Source organism: Dermacentor variabilis, chromosome 10, assembly GCF_050947875.1.
Source record: "Dermacentor variabilis isolate Ectoservices chromosome 10, ASM5094787v1, whole genome shotgun sequence".
NCBI lineage: Eukaryota > Metazoa > Arthropoda > Arachnida > Ixodida > Ixodidae > Dermacentor > Dermacentor variabilis.
In genome coordinates this window covers 46069443-46082400 of record NC_134577.1, presented here as the reverse complement: position 1 = coordinate 46082400, position 12958 = coordinate 46069443, and the positions used below count along the sequence as shown (strand labels likewise).

The window sequence follows — 12958 nt, the reverse complement described above, 5'->3', positions numbered from 1 at the left end:
TTAAGCACGGAGGCAACGGGGGCAGCTGAGGCAAGCAGTTAACGCGTCGCCACGTGATCAAACAATGCGGTGCCCACCGGATTTCAGTGAAGAGGGTCTATATGGCCTTATGCAGTTTTTGTTGTTTGCGTACCTTTATACTTGTTTTCTGTCTGTCGCCATGCTATTGCACCAAGCATGAAATGAGATTCTTTTATGTACTCAAAAGCTGGTGGACACGTTGCACACACGCGCACCTATTCGATCGTGACTCCAAACAATAGCTGCCAGCTTCCCTCCTAGACGGCACCGCATGTCAGTGCTGGAAAACATTGTTTATCACAGATGCATGACAAACGGCACTTGAGCCAGAAAACATACTGCCAGAAAATAGGCTGCACTTAGTATGTCACAATTTCGCAACAACTGGCGTTAAAGGGTTAACAGTGGACCATACTATGCATTTCACTCTTTCTGTGGTAATCGTGTCCTTTTGTTAAGATTTCTTCTTTCCACAAAATTTTAGGAGGAAGAAGAGTCTTACCGATCGATGATTCAGAAGAACATTGCTGAAAAGATGGCTTTCCTGGAATCTCTTGGCGTTGATGAGGTATGTTTGCATAACTCTTGGCCTTTGTATTTCATGTGGCCTCTTGGAAGACATTGTGAAGTCTTACAGGAGACGTGTATGGCCTTGTTTGCTCTGGGCTTCGTAATGCAGCATTATTTTCGAGTACGTTGCAGTTCATAACAAGCATCAGCAGCAAGAAGTATCAGCTGGTGTGAAATGCAAAAGTATTTGGGTACTTCGATTTATGTGTCTGCTAAAGAACCCCTGGTGGGAAAAAATAAATCTGGAGGGCCTCTCTACGGTGTGCCTCTTAATCATATTGTGGTTTTGGCACCTAGCACCCCAGAATTTAATTTTTAAAATTTTGATGTAGGTGGGGTGAAAAAGTCTTTATGGGGGATTACTTCAAGCTCATAAAGGGATGGAGGCAAAGTATTGCACATTACTCTTCAGGCAGTCTAAATTGGCTCCCTGCCTGTAGGAAAGGAGCATGCGACATGGTGGACCATTTAGCCATTTTTTTGGGTCCTTTGATGTGGAATAATGTGCTGGCTTTGTAGGGTTAACCCTGTAACCCCGAAGTTGATCCCATAAAAATGTACAAAATTTCCAAAATTTTTTAATGTAATAATTTTATTGATGCCATTCTGATTGTTAAAACATACAGTCGAACCCGGATATATAGAACCCATATATAATAAATTATTGTGTAGAACTAACAGTTGTAAAATCCCCTTGGAAATTTTTGTATATTTCTATTTTATATATAGAATTACCTATATATCAAACTTATTTGTGATTCCCTTCAGATTCAATATATCTGGGTTCGACTGTATACTAAGAGAATACCAGCATTTTTGCACCAGCAGAGAAATGCCAGCATTTTCAAAGTTGCTGGTATTCTCTTAGCATGAACATGTATCAACTAGCCCAACAAGCCACCCTTATATTACTTTGTGCTTGATTACTTTTTTTTTTCTGGACTTTACTGCCCTGTAGGGTTGGAAATTGAAACCAAAGCCAATTATTGATCGCAAGTCGTCTTTGTGAGTGGGAGCAGCCCAACATCGGGTTGAACGAGCATGACCTGTCATTGGCAAAATTGGTACAAGCTCCCATGATGAGTACAGCTCAGGATTGCCGGTTAAAGGGTTAATGATGAAAGCTAAGAAAAGTTAGATGAGGAGAAAAAGAAAGATTTGCTCTCTCATTTTTCATTTGAACGAGCTCTTCAAATCCAATAACTTCTTGAAGAGTATTTCTTATCTCGGCATTAATGTTGCTACTGTAGCGTAACTTGTGGTATATTGATGCGGTCTGGCATACCTTTTTCTTTCATTCATTCATTTTTTTTTTTTTTTTCCAGTTGAAGGTTCCAGTAGTGCCTCCTCGAGTACACACACCTGCCAAGTCGTCACCTTCAAGGTAGGCATTTTTCCTGCATGGCTTGCATTTAAATTTCGTTTTGCAGCAGTGCACAGCTGTGTGATTATATGAGTTTGTGGAGTCTGCATGGGAGCATGTAATTTTGACCTTGCTGGTTTCGTGTCCAACTACAATGCCAGGGTTCATTGCACTCCCTGAAAACGTGTGAGAATGGCATTTCTTTTTTCGAGGCTTTGAAAGTGCACAAGTGTCACGGAGTTCCTAAAAAAAAAGAACGGCGGATCCAACACATATCTGGAAATCGGTGAAAAGCGAAGCTTTCTCTGGCGTTTACCAATATGTCTTGACTTCTACTTCGTTTCTTTGTAGCTGAATGCTCCTCACTCAATGCAACCAGCAGTCTCACTTTGCTTGCGTAACCTCTTTCTCCACACTTGACTACTTTTGACACTGACTTCACGTCTCTGTAGTCTGCATTTTCTGTTTTATGCTTGCCTCTTGTCCTGATGGTCTATTCGGGCACCTATCTAGTCGCACATACCCATGATGGGGGATTCGCCAAGAATGTTCACATACCCACTGCCACATTCCCGCTTGCACATACGTGGTGGCCCTAGTTGTGTATAATTGGCAAGACAGCCGCAGACAGCACTCGCAGAGCATGGGAAAGAGCCAAAGAAAGCTTCGCTCTAATACCCTTAGAGTCGCGCTCTCGGCTAAGCTCGGTAGCCTTTATTTGTGTATCTGATCGCGAGGTTTATGCAAGCCAAGAGTTGAGCCAATTCAATCCAATTGGCATCTCTGTGTTTGGGAGTCGCCTTGTTTGTTTCTACAGACAGATATTCTTCATGCAAAAGGGTGTGCACATGCTAACTATCCCTTTAGTTAACTAATATTTACCATTTAAGTTTTTATTAAAATTAACAGCGAGCCTGTCGCAGTTTCAGAAGCCAGTTGGTGCTTATGGCATGTTTACTTTGTAGGTATCTAAGACTAGCACCAGTTTTGGGCTCTCCACGTATACTCAAACCTCCATTTGACGAAACCTGATAAAAAAAAATAATGAACATTTATTTTGGTGTCATACTTTAAATTTTCTTAATCATCTCATGGGAGAATGTCTACGTATTTGAAAGCATCATTGGAATTTTTGGGAAACAGCCAAATTGGAAAGCAAATGAAAAAAAGAAATGTCTCACCAACAAGGTAGTTTCTAGAAAGGCTAAGGTTGGGGCTAGTTGGTTGTAGTGTATATTGTGGAATAAGACACTTGGATCACAAAGAAAAAAAACCGAAGATGACACTGGACAAACGTGCCACTGGATCGCACCTTTCCAGTGTAGTCTTCATTCTGCCTTTGTGTCTGAGTGCCTTATTTCACAGTAGCACGCTGTCATCATACAAGATTGTTTTCAGCTGCTTACATCTCGCAGCAATCGCAGGAAGAAACCAAGGCGGGACGTCGAGCATTTGGTGGCCAGGAAAAGTCTGCGACTGCAGAACAAGCCAGCTCTACCTGCAAATCAAGTCTCTTTCTACCAGGTACGTGATGCCAAGTCGTCGTTCATTGTCATACAGAAGTGGAAGGACATGAGGAACAAGAGTCCATTTTACGAAGTTTGCACTTCTGCTCGTCAGGCAGTGACCGTAGGGAGGAAAGAACTGCTAGCGTAGATGGAGTAGACAGTAATTGCAGCACCTTCTACAGCAATTTGACATCTGTTACGACAGTAATGCCTGAATCAAGATTTCTAACATTTTTCTGTTGAAAACTGCACACTGCATCAAGTTTGTTCACTGTCTTCAAACTACAATGTGCACGAAAACGTCACACCTGGGTCATAATTCTTTTTTTTTTTCACATGAGTTGCCATACAGAATGATGTGGAATGGAAATTAAATATATACAATCGTGGAGGAAGACTGCGATGTGGATTAACCCTTTGAAGGCCGATTTTTTTCGCCATATGCAATCGCCCAGGGATTTTTTTATTATTGCAGATTCCAATTCTTGTGAGGAACCTACTGTATTTACTTGATCCTAACGCGCACCCATTTTCTGTGACCAAAACATAAAAAAAATGAAAACCTCGACTGTAACACGCACCCATTTTCCATGACCAAAAAAAAAGAAAAAGAATACCTGGTGCTTTCATATAGAAATACTATTTTCTCTCATTTGCAAAAAACAGATTTATTCCCAATACACTAAAGTTGCGATGAATAAAAACACAAATGGAAGCAGCGTACGTTGCCACCAAGATTTTCACTGCGCCGGTACGACTCTTGTGAGCCAATAGATATCACTTGTCGTCGCTATCAGACAACTCCTTATCGCTATCAACAGACCAAAGCATCTCATCCTCAGTGCCATCCATGGCATTCGAAATACCGCACTTTTTAAAAGCCTTGTTGACCATGGCAGACTGGACCGTGCACCATGCATCTTTCACCCATCCAGCAAGGTCTTGCAGCGAGGCGCGCTTTATTTTATTGGTGGGCATGAATTTCTGGCAGTCACTGACAAGCTATTCAGTGTACAGTGCCCGAATTCTATCTTTCACTGGCTTGTTCAAACAAAACGAGCGGCTGGAGCTGCAATGTCATGCTGCCGGGTATCACGACAAGGTTGTGTTGCATGCAGCTAGCTTGTCCTTGATGCACTGGTCAAGGTGGCACCTGAATGCGTCGAGCACAAGCATCCCACGCAGACCCAAAACTGCCGCCGGTTCTCTTCCGACAAACTTTATCAATCCAGTCAGTGACGAAGTTTGTGGTCATCCAACCTTTTTCATTTTCGCGCACAATCATGCCACTCGGAAACACGATTCCTTTCGGGAGTGTATTCAGTCTGAAGATAAGATACGGGGGCAGTTTGTGCCTATCTGCAGTGCAACAAAGCATTGTGTGACTCTACTTTTTTCGTGGCCGGAAGACAAAACGCGCACTTGATTCGCCCCCTTCTTTTCAACGGTTGTGGTGGCAGGCATGTCAAAGTAGAGCGGCGTCTGATCGGCATTTCCAATCTTCCGAAGTAGTAGCCGTTTCTATGGCGTAATTTCAAAACATACCGCTGAAAACTGTGCTATTTCTCTTCATATTCTTCGGGCAATTTTTGGCATATCCCTGTCTGTCTTCAAAGAGAAAACCCTCTTCTTTTCATAAAATTTGATTGCCAGCAGCTGCTCGCTTTGAAATCACTATGCATTAGCCCTTTATGTAGGGCTAACTGCATCGCCCATACTTTGAGCAGATCGGTCTCCACAGGCCACTGTGCCGCTCGCTGCTCTTGCACGTTTTCCGCGAGCAGCTCTTCTATTTCGGCGAAGCGGCTCTGCTTCAGTCCACTGAAACCTTTCCTTGTTGCTTTGCTGGCAAAAATATTCTGTTCACGCCAGTCCCACACGCAAGTTTCGGGAACTCCGAACGCCCGTAATGCGGCCCGATTTCTGTCTGTAGCCGCGCACATGGTAACTTTCCTTTTAAATGCGGCATCATGGTGGAGTCAGCGTGTCTTCGCAGTCGGCGCTTCCATGCTGATTGAATAAACGCAGGAAACGGGAAGACAGGCGGTAGACTAGGTTACACCAGCGCCTGGTTACACATACAACATGGAGGTATGCACATGGAGGAAGCTACGGCAGCTAGGCTAGAAGTGCGTACGAGGCGGCCATTTTTTGAATGCCGACGGCGATATGGTAACGTGGATTTATGGTTGTACTTGATTCCAATGTGCATGCAATTTTTGGACCCGTTTTATCGGAAAAAAGGTGCGCGTTAGATTCGTGTACATACGGTATTTAAAAAAATATTACCATAATTTTTCTAGGGTGACCGTAAAGTGAGAAAAAGATATTTCGCGTTGGTATAAATGTACTGTTTATTTATGAATAACAATAAAAAAAGGAAATAAACTTATAAGAATTAAAAATTTGATGCATTGTTATACACATAAGGCTTAGAAAATGCGCACCCGAGAATATTTCACAAGTGTCAAATGCTTCTGGTCTTACACTAATATTTGCGTCCATAGCGTAATGAAACTGCGTGCAGGTGAGCGCACTAAAGAAAACTGTTGTTGTGTGCCCATCAAAAAAGCAAAATGCGTGACAAACTTCCGCTAATCTTCATCTTATTGCCAACTGGAGGCAATTAGTTTTCGCGAGTCTCCAAAAAAAGAAAAGGAAACGCATGCACGGTGGCATCCTTCCTGTGCGCACCCCTGTGAGCACTAAATGAGCGAGAAACAGGCAGTTGCCCTTTGAGCGATTAATAACGAGATAGCTATCAGTTTTGTGAGCGTAAGAAGCCGGAACCGCCCGCGGAACAAAATCCAAACCGTCGCCCGCCCACCTGCACGCCTATGCGCGAGCGGTAGTATATAGATGCGCCGGAGCAAACTAGCTCTAAAACAAACCATGCAACGAAAACCGAGAAAGGGAGGCATATGAAAAAAATTCCCTGTATTCTCACATAGTGGCAGCACATGCCAGGAAAGAAAAAGTTAGGAAATTGGCACGCATTTTAAACGTACAGACGGCTCCGTAAATATGTGGCATCGACCATTTTGGGCTTGTTCGTGGCACCGTACATTTACGTCATTGATGCTCAAAGGTTAAAGGTTAACAAACGGGGGTAGCCAATGTTCTAGAAGAAGTAGAACTGGGCCGGCCACGTAATGTGTAGGGCAGATAACTGATGGTCTGTAAGAGTTGGAGAATGGGCGCCAAATGAAGGGAAGCGCAGTCGAGGACAGCGGAGAACTACTAGGTGGTAAGATGAAATTGGGAAATTTACTGGCCTAGAATAGTCCATGATGTTTCAGGGCACAAACACAAACACCTTACTGCAGTTTGCGCACCTTACTGCAGTTTATTCCTAGAATGATGTCAGTTAGGTCCAAACAGTAGTAATTGTAGAATGATGGCAGAGGCCTCTGTCATGCAGTGGACATAAAATAGGCTGCTGAGTGATGATTATGCAGCATGGAGGCCCATTTCATGCAGATAGTGTGACAGTAACTTGCGAAATTCATTGTCCATGAACCAATGCTCTTAGTCAAGTTGGTCACTTCTTAACGTCGCTGAGTGCACTTTGTCAACAGTCTTCCTCTTCAAGAGTAGATGACAGGCATCCACTAGACACACAGGAGTGGAACGTCTGTTGTTGTGTACTTGGTTGTCTCGTCTCTTGTTAAATCTCTTTGGTCGCTGTTGCTGTAAATTTTGTGCTGTCTCAGACGAAGGCATCGAAAGTATAAGAAACAGAAAGTCCCGAGATTAGCTTGCACAAAGGAGTATGTAATCGCACATTTCTGTGCTTGGACTTTGCAAGAGCAGTGCTCTTGATTTGCAAAGTGAATTGTCCATCTGTATTGCAAACTTATGTGACATCTTGCATTATTGCAATGATTTCTTTGCAGTGTATTGCAATTCTTTTATGAAGTCAGATCATGTAGAGTCATTTGTAAACAGAACTCCTCAACAGCAGCTAGCATATGTATGCATTTTTGCGTGAGTACTATGAGAACACCATTTCACGTTGTTACAAAATCTGGCCACTTAAAGATGACGCGGGCTCTTATCCAAGTGTACGAGCCAAAATTACGCCAATGTCACATGCATAGCATTTGATGGCAGTGATAGTAGGCACATTAGTTAGCTATAAATTGATGCGTTTACTTCTGCTAGCACTGTACACCGCATAAAGGTTACTCACAAAGTATTTGACGTCTAATTAAGTGTGTCATGTCCCCGATTTCAGATTGATGTGGAAAAGCACAAATTTGGACTCTAGAACCTGTAATGTTTTTTTAACCCTGCAGGAGCCAGTTAAAGAGCGCATAAGAGAAGGACCACTTGATTTCAAGGAGGTGGTTGGGAGCGGCGTTGATGAAGGTGGCAGGTCTTGCCTCTGTGAGGTCTTAGTGAAGGAAGAGCTCAGCCAAGTTGCCTTGGAGCCTCTGTCAAGAGATGCTGAAACGTCAGTGCTTGTTTTTATTTTTTTCTCTTGATTTTTGACGCACATATTGCCATTGACTTAGAGGGTACTAAGATGTCTTTTTCCTCTCTATTTCTTGTTTTAAGTTAAGGTCATGGACCTCGAAACCACAGAAACATTGCTGAAAAGCCTCAGACCACCCTGACCAATGAACTATAATAGATTTTCAGCAAACCAGTTCCAGTTTCGCTTCCCATTTGTATCTTTCCAGATACGAATTGAATATTGCCAGAAGTGAATTGAATATTGAATACTTTTCGAATAGTTTTCAAATGATGAACAGCCGTTATCAGAATTAATATACAGTGATGTTTGCATCTCAGTATTCTTATATTTGGCAAGTTTTTGTTGTTACATAGTATTTTATAAAGTGTTGTTTACTAAAGGGACACGAAAGGCAAATACTAGGTTGACGGGGGCAGTTAAAATATCATCCCAGAAACCTCGTAGCGCTTGTGCCGTGCCAGAAAAAGACTTATTTCACGAGAAAATTGAGTCCACATACCTTAACACAATTCAAATTGCCCATCTCCGAACGGGAGTGGTGATGTTGCATGCGCCTTCACCACCCTTTGCTGCAGTCGGTGAGTAAAACAGTGCCCCACAGAAAGCGCTACGGTTTTCTGTGCAAAACGCACAAGTGCAGCCATGGAGAAACCGAGCCAAGACAGAGCGTTGTATTCGCCACTGCAGCTGCTCTTGGTCAAGTGACGTGGACCATTCGGGAATTATGTAGTGCAGAATTATGAGGATTGCCTTCATCATCGGGCTAGTACTTGAATGTTCCGGAGGAGTCTCTAACCGTGTTTTGCGTATACCTCAATTTCTTGAGCACTATCTATTACTCTAGTGTTTTTGCCTTCAGTGTCCCTTTAAAAGCACAAATAGAGTATTAGAAGCAAACAAGTCATTTCCGCGCCTGCACAGGGCTCTTCAGACAGCGTGAGTGATCGCTGTACAGTAGGGTTGTGCGAATAGTGTCTGCTGGAATGTATTTATCTGCAGCTAAAAGCACGCTCCCGCATGACGCGCCGAGCGATTGTGCCTGACACATGTATGGAATCGCGTGTCGCTGCTGGTTCTACTTAAACATCTGTGGAAATAGACGGGGGCTTTTTCCACTTGCTGGCGGGTTGGACTACAGTCGTTTCCGGTCTTTCGTCGAATCATGTGCTGATAGCGGCGGGCGCCGTTACGGCATAGTGGATTTTGAGTTCGAAGCAAATTCGAAGCGAATGGTAATTTTGGTCAAATATTTTCTAATCGAATGTCGAATAGTTGCCGTTCAAAAATCTTGGCAGCGAAGTGGCATGCAAATTTTGGATGCACGCATTCATTAAGTAGACTAATTTGTGAGAATGAATGAGGCCACAATTAATTCAAGTATGACTTAATTATTGGAATATTTGAGTATGACTTACATTGAAACAACAGGCTTCGTTCTTAGAGGGAAGTTTGAGAATTACTTCCAAACTGGATTTTTTACGTTGTCGTACGAGTCCATATTACTGACCAATCGAGCTTTCGCTATTTTGACAGTGATGATCTTATTCAGTCATCGCTTTTTTGAGAGTGATATAGTTTAAATATTTTGAAACGGTGTTGATAAGTTTTCTCGTCCATAAAAGTTTCTAAGATATTATGAAGGTTTCGAAAAATGTTTAAAGGTATTTATTTTTATCCGAAACTTGTTTTTCTAACTTACTGTCTGGACGTGGCGGCGGTGGTGAGAAAAGTGTGTTCAACCAGGGCGCCAAGGTGATGGCGCTGGTGTATCTAGAGCTCGTTGCTCGGTTTCTTTGGCCCGTTGTTTAACAAAGTTAATGAAATGACTACAATTAATACATTTGTAAGCTCCCACCATAATATTTAGACAGTTTTGCCGAACCTGTGACTCTATTTTTATATTAAAAATCGTGCCTTACTGATTTCAGTCAACGTCCATTTTTTTGGACTCCCTACGGGCCACGAAAACGTCCAAAAAGTCGGGCAGTTTGAAAAAACGAACGCATGCATTTTACTGCCCCAAGGGCTCAAATCGCCACAGGTACGTCTGAAATAGCTCTGAAGGCCTGCCAGTACACTTTTTAGGCATACTGGTGCTTGTACTGTGACAGGAGATGGCGGGTGCACACCTGTATAATACAGTGGAACCCTGGTTATACGTCCCCTAGTTTTGCGATGACCATGGTTTTACGACGGATTAGCACAGTCCCGGCGAAGTCCCCATAGAAGCAATGCATTAAAAACCCTGGTTATCCAACGCGATTTTATGCCTGACCCGCGTTATACCGTATTTACACGATTGTAAGTCGACCCCTTTTTTAAAATTTGAAAGTCTGAAGTTGGGGGGTCGACTTACAATCGAAACCAAAACATGGCCCCGCCAAAAAAAAGCGATACCAACGAGAGCTACAACGTAGTTACAATTTTATGTTTGCTCTATGGCCCTACCCGTATCTTTTCGCTATCCCGCGTGTTTGTTCGCTTTTCGGAAGGGTTTTTCAACATTTTTGAGAGTCTTACAGTGCATGCAACTCTCATGGGGGGGTATCGATAGTTGATGGAAGCGCCGCTGTTCCCATTTGCGGCGGCACCCTAAGAACGGCGGCGCTTGTGGGGAGTATCCATGGGAGTATCGGTAGTTCATGGAAGAGCAGACACCGCTCGCGGGTTTCTCTTTCTCTGTTTAAAGGCATTAGTATTGGTTTGACAAACTTTTTGACGCGCTCCACTTGACTGCCGGCTACGTGCTACTTCTATGCTTCCCCAGTCGTCATGAGTGCTGCAGGCCCACTAATCTTTCGGCACTCGTTCACAGCAGCGTTCAAGAGAGCTGCCATCCTTTACGCCGAAGAAACAAATCACTGCGCAGCGGGCCGCAATTTCGATGTTTCTAAACGGATGGTGCGAGAGTGGCGACTGCAGCGAAGCGAAATTTTCACCCTGTGGCGGCAAGTGAGAAATTTCCCACGTGCCGAAGTCTGGACGCTTTCCGGAGCTGTAGGCTAAGCTTGCGGCATACGTCGCTGAAATGCGTGATCGGTCCCTGCCATTGAAGTGCGACGTGGTCATGAAACAAGCCCGGACCTTCGCCTTAATTTTAAGGTTCTGCTCCGCCGTGAGTACAACGAGTGGCTGGCGGCAGAAGACTGTGAAATTACGCCAACCGGACCTGTCTAAAGAGCCTCCCTGACGGCAGCGTGTGGTGGGGTGCATTTGGCGTGGGCTGCTGTTCTGCAAGATGTCCTGGTGCGGTCGTTTGCCAAATTTGAAATTTCGTTGGACCACGACGCGCTGTGGGACCGCAGCAACGATGACGATGGCAGCACTAGTGAAGACGAGTAGTCCAGTGACCATGTCGGCTACTAATAAATTTTCGTTATCGAATGCGCCCTCGGGTTTTATTTTTTTTTTTCCCGGTCAAGCGATATGGGGGGGTCGACTTACATTCGAGTCGACTTACAATCGTGTAAATACGGTACGACAACCCTCGCGAAGTGCGGGACGGAACGGCGGACGAAAGAAAAGTGCCGCGTATCTCTCCCCCACCAGCAGCCGCCCGCGATGCTCGCTGTGCTGAAATAGCGCCTTTTCTTCTCCGCAATCACTTTCTCCCTCTCTTCTTGGTGGCATTGCCTCTCGTCAAGTTGGGGAAGCATTTCTTTCCTTCCAGTTTCCCAGCAGCAGATCACTGACAAGGTAGTGCAGAGAGGCCTAGGTTTATTGCACGTGTTCTTCGTCGTAATCCTAGCGACCAACGTTCAGCGGAGGTTTTGAGTTGTGTGGAGCAACGCAACGCACGATGTCCTGAAAGTGGACGCAGCAACCTTGATGCTGCTTGAGGCCGATGCAGGCTTCGCCGACGACGATTTCGAGGGTTTAAACCTCACCACGAGGTCCAAAAGAAACTTGCCAACTTTTTTTAAAGTTCGCGCCGGCTGGCGGGAATCGCGGCAGCAAGCAGTGGAGCGCCGTAAAAGTTCGTCTGAATAAAGCATGATTGGTACCTGTACTGCAGCATTAATTCTTATCGCATTTACTTTTTTGGTAATTTGGGTTTCCAAGCCCTGCAGAATATGTTAGTAGTTTCCATTGAAGTTTCTCGTAAATGCGTCGTGCGAAATAAGTATGTTAGTATCTTTATAGGCATAATTTATGTTCGAATTTTATGACACTTTTTCGTGGTCCCGAGAAAGTTGTATACTCAGGGTTCCACTGTAAAGGGAAACGCCGTGTCCCGTGACAATTTCCCCTTCCCACGTTTGGTATGCTTCACTGCAATACTTTGTGTACGCGTCATCGCGTAACATTGCCTGAGGCGAAAATGACGTGTCGTGCTTCCCGAGCTTTGAAGCCTTTGGTAACGATTGTAAATGTGGATTCAGTGCCATTGCTAACAGCGGCGAATTGTTACAATGAATAACACGGCAACAGCAAGAAGCTTGATAGCGAACGTCGAAGTAGCTAGGCCTAGCGTTGCCGTGATGGTGGCTATGGCTGCCAACGGATCTGCATGCGAGAGCGCCTGTTCAGGTGCAGCGAGATAGTCAAGATGGCCGCAGTGGTGGCTTTGATCAATGCTCTGGAATATCTGGAATATTGGACGGCGACGGGTTTTTGCATTAGAAATTTCAGTCGTTCTTAAACATTGACTCCATAGAGCACCATGCCGGTGCCGCGGAAGTGTCCAATTTGTCAGACGTCCTGAAAATGGGCCGTTAACTGTATTAGACAGTAAAAAAACTCGTTACCGTGAGTTTGCCAACACTTCGAAAAGCACGAATATTACAGCTGCTCTCGAAGTGAACACTGAATAGCTTAATATTTGAAGCTACTGTTCGAGAATCCAAATATTCGCACAACACTACTGTACAGCCTGTAAAGTCTGGCTACCTAAGTGACGTAGCCTGCTCTACTACAACTTCTCATGTTTGATGTCTACACCATGCTCACGGGGGTGACAATTTGCCGTACTTTTACACCCAATTTTATATTTATATGGGTGCAGTTGACGTTTTG

The 12958-nt window shown here is 44.2% G+C and overlaps 1 protein-coding gene across 2 annotated transcripts in view; it reads left to right on the top strand.

Moving 5' to 3' along the window:
* LOC142560465 (WD repeat-containing protein 76-like) overlaps positions 1-12958 on the top strand; it is a 37395-nt gene that overhangs the window by 3435 nt on the left and 21002 nt on the right. The window contains exons 4-7 of one of the 2 annotated variants that reach the window (XM_075672598.1): positions 506-589; positions 1917-1975; positions 3379-3478; positions 7761-7918. In XM_075672598.1, coding sequence (XP_075528713.1) covers positions 506-589; positions 1917-1975; positions 3379-3478; positions 7761-7918 — 401 coding nt within the window. Of the gene's footprint in view, positions 1-505; positions 590-1916; positions 1976-3369; positions 3479-7760; positions 7919-12958 lie in introns of both variants that reach the window. The other variant, XM_075672597.1, reaches the window with a different exon arrangement.